The 21599-nt window shown below is 47.1% G+C and overlaps 1 protein-coding gene across 1 annotated transcript in view; it reads right to left on the reverse strand.

The window, feature by feature from the left end:
- Window positions 1-317: 317 nt before the first annotated feature.
- The window catches only part of DYNC2I2 (dynein 2 intermediate chain 2), a 40944-nt gene continuing 19662 nt past the window's right edge, over window positions 318-21599 (reverse strand). The window contains exons 5-9 of the mRNA XM_082263680.1: window positions 19076-19185; window positions 18716-18883; window positions 15938-16170; window positions 6724-6881; window positions 318-815 (exon numbers count right to left, since the gene is read on the reverse strand). Of these exons, the coding sequence (XP_082119806.1) occupies window positions 577-815; window positions 6724-6881; window positions 15938-16170; window positions 18716-18883; window positions 19076-19185 (908 nt within the window). The 3' untranslated portion in view covers window positions 318-576. The remainder of the gene's footprint in view (window positions 816-6723; window positions 6882-15937; window positions 16171-18715; window positions 18884-19075; window positions 19186-21599) is intronic.

Consider the following 21599-nt stretch of genomic DNA (forward strand, 5'->3'; position numbering starts at 1 on the left):
CTGCCAGTTACACCCTAATTGCCCGAACCACATCCAAAGCATGCAAGGCAATTTACCTTAGGAGGTTTTGGCCTGGGACACAGGGAAGGCAGCACAATGTCTTCATTCAAAAAATAAATCAGAGACAACCTTTGGAAGGAATGACAGACAGGGGCGAAGAACCACCATATCTCTGTGAATCACCAAGTAAGGTGAACGACAGGATAACATGGCCAGTTCCGACATCCTGCGCGCAGAGGTGATAGCCACCAAAAAAGCCACCTTCTGAGACAGCGTCCCTATTAGGGGGATATGAGCTCATGTTTTGTCAGGAAAGGAAATAATAGAAAGTCCATGAAATTGGGACACAGATAAAATCATTCTTTGTAAGCTGGCGCAGTGTCAGAATTTATTTAAGTGGTTTCATTGCTTTCTGGGATGAGAGTCACAAGAATAGGGAGGAAAGGAAAGCCTTTTAATTGGGATCGGAGAAATATTAGGCTTTAATGAATATAAAATGTAAGATCATGAGCTTTTATTGATATCCGGTCTATTTACATATAGTACAGGTATGAGAACTTGAAGTCACCCTCTGGTTCAGTCAGTGAGCTTGCTGGCCATATCATCCAGTAGATTCATCTCTCGGACTCCTTGCTCTGTAAAATCAGAACTTAGCTGCCATATCTTCACTGTACCAGTTCCATCCCCGGCAGCCAAGACCCGGGTCTGTGCACGATTAAACTCCAGACAGTAAACAGCCTTCTCATTGTCTGTCTGCTTTATAACTAAAGATGGCTTCTGGGAGCTTTTTCCAAGGTCAAAGAGCAGCAGATGTCCTGAGAAGAGACATTGCATGAATTGGTGCAGTGATACTAAAAATGATATAGAAATAAAAAAAAGTTGCAATGTCAGATCTCCTTATAATGCTAGTTGCTTGGCTTTCTCTGGCTTCAATACCTTTTTTTACCCATAGTAACCAGAATGCAAACAGTAAAAACAAAATTCATCTGCATAGTGTCAGGTTAGTCACTAAGAAAATTCTGAAGCCATTTCAGAATAGCATTTTCAGATATCTTTTAAAGAGGTTGTAAACCCGCTCTTGTACCTATAGGTAAGCCTTTAATAAGGGTTACCTATAGGTACTGTAAATATCTCCTAAACTTGCACCGTTTAGGAGATATTTCCTTTTAATGCAGCCGATGACGTCACCCGGGCCATTCCTTCAGAGAAAAAAAAAGGTATTTAAATCCACAACAGTTAAATCAGTCTGTATATGCAGTAAAGCATGCTTGTTATACTCACTGTGGAACCTAAGGGGTTAATCCTCTGATGGTACATAGCCTTGGGGGCAAGCTGCACATGCTCAGTTTGGTGTGTTTTGCTAGAGTGTTTCTTCTTGTTAGAGTGCATGTGATCAGCACAAGGCCAATCAGCACTGTCCAGACAGAGGGTCTGGGGTCCTGCAGCCTCCAAGGACAGTCAGAGCAGAATGTAAAATTCCTCCTACAAGCTTTAACCAGTGCTCTGCTAGACACTGATAGAAGTCACACAACTGCTATATACTGCTAATGAGAAAAGGTATTTAGCAGTTTATATTTACTAGAACTATTGCATTTCCATGCTCTGTGTAGTGTGGGAGACCAGATATAGTGAGTGCAGGCTCCTAGGTTTAGTAACACTTTAAGTAGCGCAATGCTGACTCACTTCAAGGCTCAAAAGGGTAAGTATACTTTGAGGGGTACTTGCCCTTAGATTACAATCCTTTCTCGAATGGCTTCAAGTCAGCATTCCTAGGTGGACCAGTAGAGTAGATTGGATGAGCATTGTACAGAGCAGTGGTCGGTCTCCAAACTGCGGCCCTTTGCTTGCCTTTGTCAGGCTCTTGGGGCACTTTTCCTCCCGCTGATATAAAAACTATTCCCCTCACTGACACCAAAAATAGGGCACTATTCCTCAAACTGAGATTAACGATGGGACACTATTCCTCAAACTGAGATTAACGATGGGACACTATTCCTCAAACTGAGATTAACGATGGGACACTATTCCTCAAACTGAGATCAATGATGGGACACTATTCCTCAAACTGAGATTAACAATGGGACACTATTCCTCAAACTGAGATTAACAATGGGACACTATTCCACAAACTGAGATTAACAATGGGACACTATTCCTCAAACTGAGATTAACAATGGGACACTATTCCACAAACTGAGATTAACAATGGGACACGAATCCTCAGAGATTAACAATGAGACACGAATCCTCAAACTGAGATTAACAATGGGACACTATTCCACAAACTGAGATTAACAATGGGACACTATTCCTCAAACTGAGATCAATGATGGGACACTATTCCTCAAACTGAGATTAACGATGGGACACTATTCCTTAAACTGAGATTAACGATGGGACACTATTCCACAAAATGAGATTAACAATGGGACACTATTCCTCAAACTGAGATTAACAATGGGACACTATTCCACAAAATGAGATTAACAATGGGACACTATTCCTCAAACTGAGATTAACAATGGGACACTATTCCACAAATTGAGATTAACAATGGGACACTATTCCACAAACTGAGATTAATGATGGGACACTATTCCTCAAACTGAGATTAACAATGGGACACTATTCCTCAAACTGAGATTAACGATGGGACACGAATCCTCAAACTGAGATTAACAATGGGACACTATACCACAAACTGAGATTAACAATGGGACACTATTCCTCAAACTGAGATTAACAATGGGACACTATTCCACAAAATGAGATTAACAATGGGACACTATTCCTCAAACTGAGATTAACAATGGGACACTATTCCACAAATTGAGATTAACAATGGGACACTATTCCACAAACGGAGATTAACAATGGGACACTATTCCTCAAACTGAGATTAACAATAGCACACTATTCCACAAACTGAGATTAACAATGGGACACTATTCCTCATACTGAGATCAACGATGTGACACTATCCCACAAACTGAGATTAACAATGGGACACAAATCCTCAAACTGAGATTAACAATGGGACACTATTCCACAAACTGAGATTAACAATGGGACACTATTCCACAAAATGAGATTAACAATGGGACACTATTCCTCAAACTGAGATTAACAATGGGACACTATTCCACAAATTGAGATTAACAATGGGACACTATTCCACAAACTGAGATTAACAATGGGACACTATTCCTCAAACTGAGATTAACAATGGGACACTATTCCACAAAATGAGATTAACAATGGGACACTATTCCTCAAACTGAGATTAACAATGGGACACTATTCCACAAATTGAGATTAACAATGGGACACTATTCCACAAACGGAGATTAACAATGGGACACTATTCCACAAATTGAGATTAACAATGGGACACTATTCCACAAACTGAGATTAACAATGGGACACTATTCCTCAAACTGAGATTAACAATGGGACACTATTCCACAAACTGAGATTAACAATGGGACACTATTCCTCATACTGAGATCAACGATGTGACACTATCCCACAAACTGAGATTAACAATGGGACACAAATCCTCAAACTGAGATTAACAATGGGACACTATTCCACAAACTGAGATTAACAATGGGACACTATTCCACAAACTGAGATTAACAATGGGACACTATTCCACAAACTGAGATTAACAATGGGACACTATTCCACAAACTGAGATCAATGATGGGACACTATTCCTCAAACTGAGATTAACAATGGGACACTATTCCTCAAACTGAGATTAACAATGAGACATGAATCCTCAAACTGAGATTAACAATGGGACACTATTCCACAAACTGAGATTAACGATGGGACACTATTCCACAAACTGAGATCAAGGATGGGACACTATTCCTCAAACTGAGATTAACAATGGGACACTATTCCTCAAACTGAGATTAACAATGGGACACTATTCCTCAAACTGAGATTAACAATGGGACACTATTCCACAAACTGAGATTAATGATGGGACACTATTCCTCAAACTGAGATTAACAATAGCACACTATTCCACAAACTGAGATTAACAATGGGACACTATTCCTCAAACTGAGATCAACGATGTGACACTATCCCACAAACTGAGATTAACAATGGGACACTATTCCTCAAACTGAGATCAACGATGTGACACTATTCCACAAACTGAGATTAACAATGGGACACTATTCCTCAAACTGAGATTAACGATGGGACACTATTCCACAAACTGAGATCAATGATGGGACACTATTCCTCAAACTGAGATTAACAATGGGACACTATTCCTCAAACTGAGATGAACAATGGGACACTATTCCTCAAACTGAGATTAACAATGGGACACTATTCCACAAACTGAGATTAACAATGGGACACTATTCCACAAACTGAGATTAACAATGGGACACTATTCCACAAACTGAGATTAACAATGGGACACTATTCCTCAAACTGAGATTAACAATAGCACACTATTCCACAAAATGAGATTAACAATGGGACACTATTCCTCAAACTGAGATTAACAATGGGACACTATTCCACAAATTGAGATTAACAATGGGACACTATTCCACAAACTGAGATCAATGATGGGACACTATTCCTCAAACTGAGATTAACAATGGGACACTATTCCTCAAACTGAGATTAACAATGGGACACTATTCCACAAACGGAGATTAAAAATGGGACACTATTCCTCAAACTGAGATTAATAATAGCACACTATTCCACAAACTGAGATTAACAATGGGACACTATTCCTCAAACTGAGATTAACGATGGGACACTATTCCACAAAATGAGATTAACAATGGGACACTATTCCACAAACTGAGATTAATGATGGGACACTATTCCTCAAACTGAGATTAACAATAGCACACTATTCCTCAAACTGAGATTAACAATGGGACACTATTCCACAAACGGAGATTAACAATGGGACACTATTCCTCAAACTGAGATCAACGATGGGACACTATTACTCAAACTGAGATTAACAATGGGACACTATTCCTCAAACTGAGATTAACAATGGGACACTATTCCACAAACTGAGATTAACAATGGGACACTATTCCTCAAACTGAGATTAACGATGGGACACTATTCCTCAAACTGAGATTAACAATGGGACACGAATCCTCAAACTGAGATTAACAATGGGACACGAATCCTCAAACTGAGATTAACAATGGGACACTATTCCACAAACTGAGATTAACAATGGGACACTATTCCACAAACTGAGATTAACAATGGGACACGAATCCTCAAACTGAGATTAACAATGGGACACGAATCCTCAAACTGAGATTAACAATGGGACACTATTCCACAAACTGAGATTAACAATGGGACACTATTCCACAAACTGAGATTAACAATGGGACACTATTCCTCAAACTGAGATTAACAATAGCACACTATTCCACAAACTGAGATTAACAATGGGACACTATTCCTCAAACTGAGATCAACGATGTGACACTATCCCACAAACTGAGATTAACAATGGGACACGAATCCTCAAACTGAGATTAACAATGGGACACGAATCCTCAAACTGAGATTAACAATGGGACTTTATTCCTCAAACTGAGATCAACGATGGGACACTATTTCTCAAACTGAGATCAACAATGGGACACTATTCCTCAAACGGAGATTAACAATGGGACACTATTCCTCAAACTGAGATTAACAATGGGACACTACTCCAACTGATACCATAGATGGAACACTGTTCTTCCCAATGACACTAACGATGGGGCACTATTCCTCCCAATGCCACCGATGGGGCCCTTATTTTCCCAATGACACCAATGATGGTTTCATTTTCCTCCCAATTATACCAACAATGCATTGTTTACTCCCACTGACGCCAGCACAATTTTTACACACAATGGCCACATTCAGGCTCCCCTAAAGTCTGAAGTACAGTAAACTGGCTCTGTGTTTAGAAAGTTTGGAGGCTCCTGGTACAGAACACAATATGAATAGGTTCCTATTACTATTACTTCACTACACTTGATGATTTCTGAACCTATTTCTGGAGGAGATGGAAATAGGGATGCCACCTTATCCCTTTAATCCATGACACATATTAATTACTCAGGTTCTGAGGCTGATATAATGCACATAAGGCACCAAGTGAGTTTAATTACCACCTTCATCAGCCACAGAACCTGTGTAATTAATGTGTGTCCTGGTTTAAAGGGATGAAGTGGCAAACCTAGATGGAAACAGGATGCAGTGGGGGCTACAGGAAAAAAAAAAATTATAATACTTTGCAAGTGGTCTAATCGGTCAAACACGCTGGTTAAGAGTCCAAGCTTGGTCCCACCAATTCCAACTTCTAAGCTCCCTTATTGGTTACCAAGGCTGCCTATCACATTAAAAAGATCAACGGGAAGGCTTGGGAAGGAGCGGGGCAAACTAAAACTGTTGCAGAAGTGTTCAAATTGCATATTAATTCAGCTGACAACAGACTGCTCTGACATGTGGTTTTTACTAATCATAACCTTTGTTTTGGTTTCTTATGCTTAGCTTCAGTATTATGACCTTCGCTCACTATTACAACCAGTTTACTGCTGGAGTGTTTGATCCTGGGTCAGGTGACTTGTGGACTTTATTATGCCCTTTGGCTATGTACCAGGATTCATAGAAGCCCGTCATTAAACTGCCTCTCTATGCACCAATCCTTACCTTCACCTGAGGCTGCAGCAAACACCAGGGGTCGCACTGGGGACCAGCGGATGCTAAAGAGGTATTTCTGGGACAATTGCAGAGAGCTGAGAGGCTTTGACTGCAGCATGGAGTACAGGTGAGCATGTCCGTCTGTGCCCGCACTCAGGAAAAGGTTTCTACAATGACAAACGGCATTCACAGTTTACACAGGGTGGACCCCATTGGTGATCACAGATTAGCTGAAGAAAAGACAATCGAGTTATTAAAAATGTAAAAGAAAATTTTAAAATGATATGAACTAGAATATACAGTTCTTTTATAATTTGAGATTTATCAAATTTGCAGTGAGAAATACATAGGCTGCCATGGTTCATCCCCTTAAAAGTGATTGTAAAGGCTCCTAAAAAAAACTTTAAATTTCCCTCCTCTGTGCAGTGGTTTTGCACAGGGCAGCCCAGATCCTCCTCTTCTAGGGTCCCTCTTCGCTGCCCCTTGCTCCTCCTTCCTGTCGAGTGCCCCCACAGTAAACAGCTTGCTATGGGAGCACCCAAGTCGAGCTGCAGCTCCATGTGTCCATTCAGACATGGAGCTGCCATTCAGCCCCGCCCCCTCTCTCTCCTGAATGGCTAACTGACTTTGATTGACAGGAGCGGGAGCCAATGGTGCTGCGGCTGTGTCTCAGCCAATCAGGAGGGAGAGTCCCGGATGGCCGAGAGACTCGTGGACATCACTAGACAGAGATGGGGCTCAGGTAAATATTAGGGGGTGCTGGGGAGGCTGGTACACACAGAAAGCTTTTTATCTTAATGCATAGAAAGTATTAAGATAAAAAAAACTTCTTCCTTTACAACTCCTTTTAGTTTATCCAAAGCTAAAACGTTTGTCTTTAGTTTTGAGAATGGAAAAATAGAGTTAGAACCCCTGCCAGAGGTGCGCCTTCTCTCTTTCCTTAGGGCCACTTTTCTACCTACCTTCCTCCTGGTTTCTGATCTATCTCTTCTTCTTCGATCTGTATAGGCTATAAATTGCACCATTGTGTAGATATTGGTGGGCCTAGCAGACACCCCATTGATGTAGGGAACCTCCCATGGATCCCTTGGCCCGCATGACGTTATGAAAAGGCCAATCTCCTGTTGATACACCAGTTCTCGTTTCATGCTGCTGTAGTTCATCTATCTTTGTTAGCTAACTTTTGTCACCACTGTCAACACTAGTCCCTGCGTGGGCAGAACAATAGCATGTTAGCAACTTGTTAAAATTAATAAAAAATTATTGAAACAGAGCCCCTGCCAGGTTGAAATTCCTGCCTGTGTCCCTGCTGGAGGGGCTCGCTATCTTCTATTCTTCCAGCTGTCACCAAAACAGGAAAAGAGAGAAATTCATCTAACAGGGACCTTTTTTCAGGTAACAGTTGTCTAAGAGGGGATTTACCCAATTTTGGAGAGATTTCCCCTCATTTTTGCGTCCACAGGACAGGAAGTGAAGGAAGATCTCCCAATTAGGGTGCGGAAGGCAAAAACAAATGACATATACCAGTGTTTCTCAACCTTTTTTTCAGGCAAGGCACCCTTTTAAATTATGGACAATCTCAAGGCACCCTCCAAAATGATGCACAGCCTTGAGGCGCCCCGTTTTAATATGTAAAAGCTATTCTAATTGTAATTGAACAGACAAGGACTCACTGCTCAAGGTGGTGTAATTGCCTGATGACTCACACAGGTGCATGCCCCGGCTCGCCTCCGTGAAAACTTGATAAAAGAAAAGGAATTGGCAGCACTCCAGGTTGAGTCAAAATTCAGATTTATTGACTGGACATCCAAATTATGACAATCGTGACAAGGTAGACGCGTTTCACACACTGACTGTGTGCTTAATCATTACCAAGCACTGGCTGACACCCGTCCACTGACTACACTCTCCGGAGGGGTCCCCTTCCTGGGCAGACCCCTGAGCTAGATTCTCTGTACTCACTATACTGTTTTCCAGATTCTCGCAGTGCCCCAACATCCTCAGTCCGCTCTCCTGGACCTCTGGGTTCAGCTCCACACTGTAGGTTCATCAGGCCGACTGCCTGTGGCCGTCCCCAACTGCTGCAGAAGAGGAGGCAGCCGCCACCCTCCTTCTGGGACTCTGCTTTCCACCCAAAGACCTCTACCTCATGTGCCCCTGGCTTTTTATACCCTGCCCCACAATGCACAGAGACAAAAAGTCTGTACCAATCCCTGAGGCTGTATCCAAAGCCTGTGCGTCATTGGCTAGGTTTCCTCCACTATCCAAATGTGCCTCCCCATTGGATCAGCTGGGGACACTCCTTCAGACCAGTTGAATCGCACACTGGGCACACAGAGCAGACCTAACGTACAGATCCTGCTCCCTGTTAAAGCAGAGTTCAATATACAATTTACCTGCTGCTCCTCTGATAGACAGACAACTATACTGACTCTCTAGCACCTACCTAGGAGGGTGCTACATCATAGTTTTACATAATGCAGCAACATCAATACACGTAGGACACCCAATCACTTAGCTAATGTGACCTCAAAGCTGAAGAAGAGAGGCAAGGGAGGGTCAAACAAGGATGATATGCAGGTAAGCGACATCATCCTTATAAACTGATGATGTCATTGGTCGTTAGGAGGTTGGCAACTAGAAGGTTGTAATGGTGTACAATTAAAACCTATGGCTTTGTGTAACTAAAAGGCAGGTTTCATCCACCCACTGGCTTGTATACAATTTTGGGGCAATTTTTAGGCACTTTGCCAAGGCACCCCTGAAAAAACTTCAAGGCACCCTGGTTGAAAAAGGCTGACCTACTTATCCAAAATAGATAAAAATGGAGAAAAAAACACTTTAAACAAACGGGGAAAAACTGAATTTTTGTAAAATCTTACCTGTAAAATTCCTTTCTCTGAGTCCTCCGACAGTCGCCGCCTCTTCATATTCGTCACATATGGGTATTAGACTTTGCTCCGAAGGAGTAGCTAGGCAACAGAATATGTTAACAATAAAGCTTTTAACATATCCCACCCTCAAGGGGTGGTCCCCTCAGTCAATACCCTCCTACTTCCTGCAACCATATCTCAGTTTTAGTGGAATAGCAGTAGAGTATACAATCAAACCCCAAAAGAGGGGCGGGGGCGGCGACTGTCGGAGGACTCAGAGAAAGGAATTTTACAGGTAAGATTTTACAAAAATTCCGTTTTCTCTTACGTCCTCCGACAGTCGCCGCCTCTTCATATTCGTCACATATGGGGACGTCCCAAAGCAGTGCAAACATGAGGGGTGGGAAACGCATCCGCGCCGAAAGGCAACGCAGTCTCCGCATCAAAGAAGGAACCTTACCAAAGGTAGGAAACCAGCTGGGCAACAGCAAAAAACAAGTGCTCAACAGGAGCAACAACCCAGGAAAAGACAAAAAACCAGGGGATACAAAAAACTTATCCCAACAGCCAGGAGTCCCCAACAAGGGACCCTAGGGAACAGCCGCACTAAGAACCTTGCGGCCAAAGGAAGCATCCGCCGATGCCTGAACATCTACTTTGTAGAATTTTGTGAAAGTGTGCACGGTCGACCAAGTCGCCGCCTTACACACCTGGGCTACAGAAGCCCCATGACGACAGGCCCAAGACGTACTCAGAGATCTAGTAGAGTGCGCCTTCACAGGCACAGGGGGAACCTTCCCCTGCAAAGCATAGGCCTGTTCAATGGTCTGCCTGATCCATTTGGCGATGGTAGAGGCCGAAGCCGCCATGCCCTTCCGAGGACCCTCTGGAAGAACAAACAAGGAGTCCGTCTTTCGAAAAGACTCAGTCGATTTAAGGTAAACCCTAATCGCCCGAACAACATCCAGAGAGTGCAATCTCACCTCCTTTGGATGTTTAGGCTTCGTGCACAACGAAGGCAAGACAATATCCTCATTAAGATGGAATTCCGAAACTCGTTTCGGAAGAAAAGAAGGATTAGGTCGCAAGACCACCTTATCCAAATGAATAACCAGGTACGGAGACTTGCAGGACAAAGCCGCCAGCTCCGACACTCTGCGAGCCGAAGTGATCGCCACCAAAAAGGCGACCTTTTTGGACAACATAGACAACGAGATCTCCCTGATCTGTTCAAAAGGAGCACGTTGTAACACAGATAGAACGAGATTCAAGTCCCAAGGGGGCAGAGGATCCCGCCTCGGGGGAACCAGATGCCGCACACCCTGAACAAAGGTGCCAACCAATGGGTTGGAAGCCACGGGACGTTGAAACAGAACGGCCAGAGCAGACACCTGACCCTTTATCGTAGCCAGCGCCAAACGCTGATCAACACCCGTTTGAAGGAAAGACAGCACACGGGACACCGAGTACGTGCGGGGTGAAAACCCCCTGGACTCACACCAGGCAAAATAGGCCTTCCAAGTACGGTAATAAACCTTCCCCGAGGAAGACTTCCTCGCGTTGATTAAAGTATGAACGACCTCCGGAGAGAGACCCCTCTCCTTCAGGACCTCGGTCTCAACAGCCAGGCCGTCAAAGCCAGCGACTGTAAAGCAGGATGGTATATCGGTCCTTGAGATAGTAGATCGTCTCGAAGAGGCAGACGCCACGGGGCGTCGACCGCCAGATTCACGAGGTCTGCGTACCAGGACCGGCGAGGCCAGTCCGGTGCCACAAGAATCACTGTGTTGCGTTCCGAGTGTAACCTGCGAAGGAACCTGGACAGCAACTGAATCGGTGGAAACGCGTACATCAGCCTGTACTGATGCCACGGGGCCACTAACGCGTCCGACGCGTCTGCCCGAGGGTCGCGCGTCCTTGCCACGAACCTCATCACCTTGTTGTTGAGACGAGACGCGAACAGGTCCACATCTGGAAGACCCCACTTCGCGCACAACATCTGGAAGACAGCCGGATGGAGAGACCATTCCCCCTGATCCAGGGTCTGGCGACTCAGATAGTCCGCCTGCCAGTTCTCCACACCCGGAATGTGAACCGCCGTTATCGCCGGGACATGAGTCTCGGCCCAAGACAGAATGTCGGCCACTTCTCGAGCCGCTCGGGCACTCCTGGTGCCCCCTTGGTGGTTGATGTAGGCCACCGCCGTGGCATTGTCCGTCTGCACCCGAACCGGGCAACCCTGCAGCCGGTCCGTCCAGCGATGAAGACAGAGACTTATCGCACGCAATTCCAGAATGTTGATCGGAAGGGAAGACTCCCCCTCCGACCAAGTCCCCTGACCGGACAGAACGCCCAGAACACCACCCCAGCCCGACAGGCTGGCATCCGTGGTGATCACCGTCCACGAGATCGGACGAAACGACTTGCCCCCGGACACCAACGGGGACTGGAGCCACCACAGAAGGTTTTCCCTGGTGCGAAGACTCAACGAGATTTGAAGATCCAGAGATTGAGGTCGCCCGTCCCACCTGGACAGGATCTCCGCTTGGAGACCCCGCGTGTGAAACTGGGCGAAAGGAATCGCCTCGAAGGCCGAGACCATCAATCCCAGACATCTCATACACGTCCGCAGAGACGAGTTCGGAACGTCCCTGAGGGACCTGACTTCCTCCCGGAGAGTCCTGAGTTTGTCTTCCGGCAGGAAGACCTTCGCCTGCACCGAGTCCAGTATCATTCCCAGATAGGGGAGACGAACCGACGGACTCAGTGTCGACTTTGGAAAATTTATCGTCCAACCAAACTCCTGCAGAGTTTGCATCGTGACAGACAGGTCCTCCTCCAGACCCTGGCTGGTCGCAGACCGAACCAGAATGTCGTCCAGATACCCCAGGACAGAAACGCCCTGGGCCCTCAATAATGCCAGAACCGGTGCAAGCACCTTGGTGAAGACCCGCGGAGCCGAGGCGAGACCAAAGGGCAACGCCACGAACTGGTAGTGATCCTCCGCAATGGCAAATCGAAGGTACCTCTGATGACCCTCGAATATGGGGATGTGAAGGTACGCATCCTTCAAATCGATGGAGGCCATGAATTCCCCCGGAACCAGGGCAGCCACCACCGACCGCAGGGATTCCATGCGGAACTTGCGAACCCGCACAGAGCGGTTCAGAGCCTTCAAGTCCAGAATCGGACGAACCTTGCCCTCCTTTCTGGGCACGGTGAACAGATTGGAATAAAACCCCCGAAACCTGTCCCGATGAGGCACCGGAACCACCACTCCCTGAGCCCTCAGGTCCCGCACCGCCAGGTGCAGGTCCCGCAAGCGCTCTGGAGACAGTTGAAGATTTGAGGGAAAAAATCTGCTCTCCGGCCGAGAGAGAAACTCGATCTTGTAACCAGATCGAACGATTTCCAGAACCCATCTGTCCCGCACACGGGCCAACCAGGGCTGAAGAAAACCGAGCAAGCGTCCCCCAACCCCAAAACTGGGTGAGGGCGCCCCTTCAGGCCGAACTGTTATGGGCTGCAGGTCCGGATTGGCCGGACTTCTGTTTACCAGACCAGGGCTTCTTCTGAGAGCCTTGACCTTTGAACGGTTTGCCCTTGTAGTGCGGCCGAAAGGCACGAAAGGACCCCTGAGGGGGCCGAAAATTAGCATGCTTCTTCCCAGAAGCCCCCTTAGCCTTGGGGAAATGGGGCAAGAGAGTGCTCTTACCCCGGTGATCCCCTTAATCAACACATCCAGGGACTCCCCAAAAAGGCGAGACCCATCATAAGGCAGATTGGCTAAGGTCTTACGTGAAGATTGGTCCACCGACCAACATTTTAACCAAACCAGGCGGCGAGACAACACCGCCACGCTGTGCACACGTGCAGCCAACGGAATCAGGTCCAGGTCCGCATCACACAGATACATGACACCCTGGTGGATCTGATCCACCATATCCAGGGTCGCCGGCGAGGCCGAATCGGCCACTAGGACGCGCCTAAGCATCTGCGTCCAACTTGCGATCGCCTGGGCCGCCATGAGAGAAGCAAACAGAGCCTTAAGCATAGAACCCGTAACAGAATAAGTATGACGGGCAAGAGACTCCAGTCTCCTATCCGTGGCATCACGGAAAACAGGGGAACCCTCTGCAGGAATCGCAGTGGCTTTGTTCAAAACCGCAATTGCATGATCCACTGGTGGAGGCACACACCACCTTTCATCAGTGGCAGGCGAAAAAGGATAACGCAGCTTGAATTTACTTGGTACCGCAAAAGGTTTGCGCAGATCGCGCCATTGATCCTTAACAGCGCGCTGAAAATCAGCATTGCAGGGAAAAACCTGCGGCGTCCTGCGTTTCCTCTGCGTCCCATAAGCCGCCAAGGCAGCGGGGGGACACACTTCGTCCTGCAAACGCAGCGTTTGCTTAATGGAAGCAATCAACTCATCCATGATTGCAAGCTCTTCAGGCGAGCCAGGGGGAGAATTATCAACCCCCTCAACTTCAGCCTCCACCTCAGACCCCACTAGATCAAGAGAGGAGCGGGACCCCGATAAGGAGGCCCCTGCCATAACAGCCCCATCACCTTCACCCTCAGAATCAGAGGAAAGAGCAACTCTGGGCCTTTTAGTAGATTGAGCAGCCACCAGCATTTGCACCTGAGCAGCAAGGCCAGCCACAATAGTGGCTAAATCCCCCCCTGGGGGGGAAACAGCGGTCCCCTGGCTTTCCACCAATACTGTAGGAAATTTGCCCTCCTGAGAATCCATTGCCCCTGTAATGCCAGACAACCAAGGGTTAACTGCCCCTTTTAAGCAAGCGCGGCAAGCGCAGCCCACCGCACCACACTCCAGCACAATGAGACCCCCACAGGGAATATGCAAACTGAACACAGGCAATGGATAGCAAGAACAGAAGGATAAAACCTGAGGAGACCCTCGCCGCTGCTGCTGCCTCGATCGGTGTTCCTGGAAAGAGGAAGTGATGCTGCCAGGGCGCTCTATGTAAGCCTATGGAGGCTACAAGAAAATGGCCGCCATGCATGTAAACCATGCGGCCGGAGCGGGTGTAGGCAAAATGGCGTCGTTTGGCGCCGAAACCGCCGCTCCACAGTGCATTAAAACACACATTACATTCCAATATCAGAATACATGTCAGATCGCCGCAGCGATCGCTGTATATGCCCAAACATGCCAAAAAAACATGCCCCACAGCACACAGCTTCTCACACTGACCAGTCTGACACACACAGTGTCATACAGCTCCCCCCCCCCCCCTTGCAGCCCACAGCATGCAGCCGAGAAATAGGGAGACAAGCAGTGTGAATAGAGGCAGGTTACACAGTCCCAGACTGACACCCCCCCAGACAGACAGGTCCCCACATAAATACACTTACCTCACATGGCGTGGGGGACCCGCACAGGCGAACAAGCCGCTGCACATGAGGCAGGGAGAGTCGCAAGTCAAGACGCACAAAATGGGGGTTAAGAAACCGCACAGCGTCCAGTGAGGTAGCCACCTCACCAATCATCCCTGCACCGAACAGGGATGGGTCGTTCACTATGCCAGGAGCGTTACCTGGCTGAACGCTCGATGGCAGACTGGGAAGCCACTGACCCACGACCTGCGACCAGGGGGATCAGCCCGAGACCCAGTCCGCATGATCCTCTTCATCCGAAGAACTAACTAACGCTGACAAAATAACAGCTAAATAAAGGTAGAGAGAAAAACTCAAACAAAATATTAAAAAGAAGAAAGAGTCTGGGACAGAAAGTCCCAGCACAGAGAGAGCCAGCCACTCCTGACAAGCTAGACATTAAAACTGAGATATGGTTGCAGGAAGTAGGAGGGTATTGACTGAGGGGACCACCCCTTGAGGGTGGGATATGTTAAAAGCTTTATTGTTAACATATTCTGTTGCCTAGCTACTCCTTCGGAGCAAAGTCTAATACCCATATGTGACGAATATGAAGAGGCGGCGACTGTCGGAGGACGTAAGAGAAACTGTATTTCTGTTTTCTCAGTTATGTACCGACATGCCAGCTGGTATACGAGAGGACAAGACAGATCCAAGCCAAACGTTTCTTTTTTAAACAATAGTCCCTATTCAGTTGTCCATTTTCCTGCATTAAAAGGTAGCAGTCCTATTTATTTATGTGTTGCAGCTCACCATACTTCTTTTAGAAAATGAGATAAGCATTTTGTACCTACTGAAATGGAAATATAGACATGGAGTCTTTGTTTTCTAAATACGCATTACATACCTGACAAAGGATTCCCAGAGACCTATGGGTTTTATAATGAGACAGCACCGCTTACAGGCTTTAAAAAAAGACAATGTAACATTTTGAGCCTGGTACACACCTGTGGAAAGGGGAGTAGTCCACGCTGTACACAGGACCTCCATGCGGGGAGAAGGTGAACTGAGCTGGAGCTTTAAGAGGAACGGAGGAAGCCAAGTTTGTAAGGGCCACTGTCTGTGCTGTGGAAGAACACTTCAACAAGTAGCCTCCTTCAGAGCCAACAATGAACAGGCTGGGGTCAAAGTGTGAAGAGGACAGACACGTCACACCCACTGCAGTGTCACCTCGGCCATGCTGTCAAGAAACAACAGTGTTACAAAAGAATATCGCAGTCCAATTACATGCGTCACAACCTGCTTTTTGGAATAGGTGGAGACAGAGAGAGGCTACCTTATCTGACCTTTTACCAGCTGAATGGAAGCCATGTTTTACTTTTTACTACAAACATCATTGTAGTGTGATGTCATTGTTCAAATATACTTTTCCATTAACAGTATAAAAACATTTTTGATAACGTTGCATGTGACTTTTGCGTAATTTGGGCAGCACAGTGGCTAGGTGGTTAGCGCATCTGTCTAGCAGCATTAAGGTTACTGTTTTGAATCCCAACGACACAATCTGCCCGGGCTTTGCATGTTCTTCCTGTGCAGGTTTCCTCCCACACTCCAAAGACATGCTGGTAGGTCAATTGGTTCCTGTCTAAACTGGCCGTAGTATGTGTATGCATGAATGGGAGTTAGAGATCTTAGACTGTAAGCTCTTAGAGGGCAGGGGCTGATGTCAATCTAGAATACATATATATATGTACTTGTAAAAAATAAAAATAAATATATATAGAGAGAGAGAGAGACATGTGTTCCTATATAGAAGGATCACAGGAGCTCTGTGATCATTTCAGGGAGAAGAACAGTCAGCTGTGTTTACAACAACCGACTGTCCTTCTCTCTCAGCGGGGAGCGATCGTGGGTGTCAGGTGGCTATCGGAGCCAGCGATCGTGGGTGTCAGGTGGCAATATTGTTTGGACCCTGGGCAAACAAATTCTTGTCCCCTCTCCACTCCCAGAACACCTCCGTACCTCCTCCAATCCCCCAACACATCTCTGTACACCCAGCACCTCTTTGTACCTCTAGAACAGGGGTCTTCAAACTATGGCCCTCCAGTTGTTCAAGAACTACAATTTCCATCATGCCTAGTCCTGTCTGTGAATATCAGAGTTTTACAATGCCTCATGGGATGTGTAGTTCTGCAACAGCTGGAGGGCCGTAGTTTGAGGATCCCTGCTCTAGAAGATCTCCATACCCCCTAGCACACCTCTGCACTCCCAGCAATCTTCAATATCCACCAGCACCTCTTTGTGCCTCTAGAAGATCTCCATACCCCCTAGCACACCTCTGCACCCCCAGCACTCTTCCATATCCACCAGCACATCTTTGTACACTCTTGCGCATCTCTGCACCCTCCCACCTCCCAACATTCTCTGTATTAATTAGCAAGTCACTACACTCATCGCTGTATTTTGGCCTAGGCCAACAAGGCCCAGGCCTAGGGTGGCACTTTGCAGGGGGGCAGCAAAAAAGCAACCCCCCCTCCACCTGAGACTCTATTGGCTACTGGTTGCTAGAGCCGCCTCTCTCACCCCCCCCTCTCTCTCTCACCCCCCCTCTCTCTCTCTCTCATCCCCTCTCCTCTCTCACTCATCACCACCCTGATCCCCCTCTCTCTCATCCCCCTCTCTCTCTCTCTCTCTCTCTCCCCCCCTCTCATCTCCTCTCACCCGCCCCCCCTCTCTCTCTCCCTCACCGCCCCCTCATGAGATCTCAGGGGTTCATGCTGGGACTTGTACTCCTTTAATTTTGGAGAGAGTCACATCCGTTAAAAAAGGAGTGGGGCAGATAGGAGGGGGAGTGGGGGCACCCAATTTTAGTCTTGCCTAGGGCAGCACAAAACCAAAATACACCACTGACTACACTACCGCATCCACAACCACCACCACATCTATGTACTCCCCTGTACCTCTCTGCTTCTCCCCCTGTACCCCTCCATACTCTGCACATATCTGTACCTCCAGAACACCTCTAGACTACCTGCAAGTCTCTATACTCTCAGTACAACTCTGCACTCCCCCTGTACATCTATGTACTCTCCAAGCTCATCACTGCACCCCCAACACACCTCTGTACCCTCTTTCACATCTCCGTACCCCTCACCATACCTCTGTACCTTCTGCATCTTATGTAACCCCCCACATCTTTGCAATCTATTTAAAAACCAATGGCTACACTGTTCCATTCCATATCTCAGGCTACTGTGGCTTCTCTGCTGGCGGTTTAAGTACACAGAGGGCAGAGCCCACACAGAACCTTGTGTAGCTGGGTCACTAGTGTTGAGGATATTGATAAGCAGCTACACTCCCCTGAACCTCTCTCTTTACGCCCTGCAGTTTTAGACATAAAAAAATCAACACTGTTGACCCTAATGCAGAATGTACTCCTGACGCCACCAGAGAAGCCGGCCGAAGGTGCCCATCAGTTTAAAATGTACAGCAACACTAGTAAGCCCAACACTGCGATTCTGGCACAAAGCCATCACAGGACATGGAAAGCAAAAATGGGCATGTATGCTATTGCAGGCAGCTCTGGCTCAAGGGGCAGCTGCTTTGGGCCCCACAACAACAATCGAGCCCCGGGCAGCTGCCCCTTTTGGTCCATGTTACAGATGGCCCTGATTCAAACCCACTAAAATGCTCCTTTAAATATAAATGCCATCCAACATAATAGGTGCCTTCCAGTTCCCAAGTTATGGGGATGTAAATCAGTGGTACTTCATCTGCATACAGACCTTGTTAATCTTGGTGTTGCTGGGTATTTGCTGTGTAACCAGAGCAAATCCATCGGTGAGGACAAGCAATCCGTCCTTTTCTATCTGCCACATGAGGATCTTCCCATCTGTAGAGACGCTCAGCAATTGCAGCCGGTGACCTTGTGGTTGATCCTGCAGCCAACTCACCTACCAGGTGACAAGAACAAATCATACGTTTATTAGATGAGCCTGACTAGAGGATTGCTGTGGCCAGCTATTGTTAGTGAAAAGCAGTGACAAGCTGGCATTCTTCTAAATGAAAGCAAGCGTTTGGTAGTTGTGACATTCTTGATATTAGCAGATCACTAGGAAGCGGGACCTAAGCAAAGCATGGATTACCTGGTACACAGCATCTGTATGGCTGTCTATGGAGAGCCCAGTCCTTCCAATCAATGGGTCATCTGCCCTACTGGTATCCCACACTAGAACTTCTCCATTATAAAGGCCACCTGGTGAGAAGGATGAGTTAAGCTCACATGAGGTAATTATAGCTGAACTCCAGGAAAAAATAAAATACACATAATTAATCATAAACAATGTCCGCCACACAAGTCGCTCCGCCTTAGAAAAAGGGTCCTGTACTACTTCGGGGTGACCTGGAGCGACTTGCATAGACATTCATTTTATGAAGTCCGTGCAAGTCGCGCCAAAGTCGCGGTGCACGCGACTTCACAGGTCGCCCCCGAAGTCGTGCCGCTGCAGTGTAAACCAGCACTTATAGGCAGTGATGGCAATCCAGAATGACCTTGACTTTCAAAGGCCTTTCTGCTTCTGCACCGATGGCTACATATTGGTGATGTTTACATTTCCCCCTAGGCCAGGGGTGGGGAACCTATGGTTCGGGGGCCGTATGCGGCCCTCAAAGTCATTTGGTCCGGCCCCCTGTGCAGCTGAGTCTGTGTCTCTCTCAACTGATATGTCAGAACGGAGCCGATGTTTCCTGTATAGTTCCTGCTTTGTTATGGCAGTCTGAGTGAGTCACAGGCGGAGAGATATCAAATGCACTCCGCCTGTGACAAATACAGGAAACATCACCTCTTCCTCCAGCGTGGCGCTGCTACACTTCTCCTAGCCAGCATTTCCCGTCAGCAGCACACACAGCAGTACCAGCCAGAGCCAGCAGTACCGGCCATAGCCAGCAGTACTCACGGCAGTACCCGCCATAACCAGCAGTACTCACAGCAGTAGCAGCCAGAACCAGCAGTACTCACAGCAATACCAGCCAGAGCCAGCAGTACCAGCCAGAACCAGCAATACTCATAGCAGAAACAGCAGTACCAGTCAGAGCCAGCAGTACTCAAAGCAGTATACCAGCCAGAGCCAGCAGTACCAGCCAGAACCAGCAGTACCCACAGCGGTACCAGCCAGAGCCAGCAGTACTCACAACAGTACCAGCCAGAGCCAGCAGTACCCACATTAGGGGTGACTTAATTAAATGTTTGACCAAATATAACAGGCTAATTTTTAGGTTGATAATTTTGTACGGCCCCCGAAGGATTTTATAAATACCCAAATGGCCCTTGGCAGAAAAAAGGTTCCCCACCCCTGCCCTAGGCCCTGAATGAGTCACCCACTAGGCAGCGGCGGCACAGGCGCAGAATGACCTTGGCCTTCATTCATTATAATTGACTGAAGATGGAGGTCCCTCTGCACTGCTGCTGCTTTGAGAAAGCACCGTGCCTAATGCGAAACATGTCAGAATATAATTTGTTCCGGCTGGCTATTTTAAAGCGGAGTTCCACCCATTTTTAATAGGTTGGAATACATAGCTGTATGTAATCCCCTTTAAAACGGCTTTTACCAATGGAAACTTTTTTTTTTCTTTTTTTGCTAGTAAATACCTTAATTTCGGCTTTATTCCTCCTCTCCTCACTTCCTGGTCCGATCGGCGATGACGTCATTCGGCGATCCGCAGTGTCTGCTGGGATGTATTCTATTCCAGAAATCTCGCAGTAGCTGTATCTGTACTGAGCCGTGCCTGCCCCGCCTCCGCCCCGCCTCCTCTCATTGAGTTGCATTGTATGAATGTATTAAGGCCGTTCTCTGCCCCACCTCCGCCCCGCCTCCTCTCATTGAGTTGTATTGCAATACAACTCAATGAGAGGAGGCGGGGCGGAGGCGGGGCAGAGAACGGCCTTAATACATTCATACAATGCAACTCAATAAGAGGAGGCGGGGCGGAGGCGGGGCAGGCACGGCTCAGTACAGATACAGCTACTGCGAGATTTCTGGAATAGAATACATCCCAGCAGACACTGCGGATCACCGAATGACGTCATCGCCGATCGGACCAGGAAGTGAGGAGAGGAGGAATAAAGCCGAAATTAAGGTATTTACTAGCAAAAAAAAAAAAAGTTTCCATTGGTAAAAGCCATTTTAAAGGGGATTACATAGATCTAAAGTTCCAAAAATGGGTGGAACTCCACTTTAAAAAAAGAAAAATATTTTTTTTGCATCACGATGTGCTGTATTCCTACTGTTGGTACAATTGCCGCCTGTACATTGTTGATGGTAACATCTATCCTAAATGAGTCTCATAGGGAGTGGCAGCTGAGCAGAATGACTTTGGCCCCTTTCACACGGGCGATGCGCCAGACGGACTCCGTTATGCTCAACAGGGATCGATCCGCCGATTCCCGCTGAGCAGGAGGATGACAGCCCTGTCTCCGCTTACTTTGCAGAGACGGAGCTGTCAGAGCCCCGCTCTCCTCTATAGGAGATTGGATGAAAACGGACCGCCTGTCCGTTTTCATCCAATCTTATCCGATCCTGTAGACAGATGGAAAATAGGGTTTCCATCCATCCGAATTTCACGGACAGGATCGGATCGGATAGCGGCGGGTGTCAGCGGAGAGGTCTCCAC

This window comes from Pelophylax lessonae (genome assembly GCF_965119305.1).
Source record: "Pelophylax lessonae genome assembly, chromosome: 7".
Taxonomy (NCBI): Eukaryota; Metazoa; Chordata; class Amphibia; order Anura; family Ranidae; genus Pelophylax; species Pelophylax lessonae.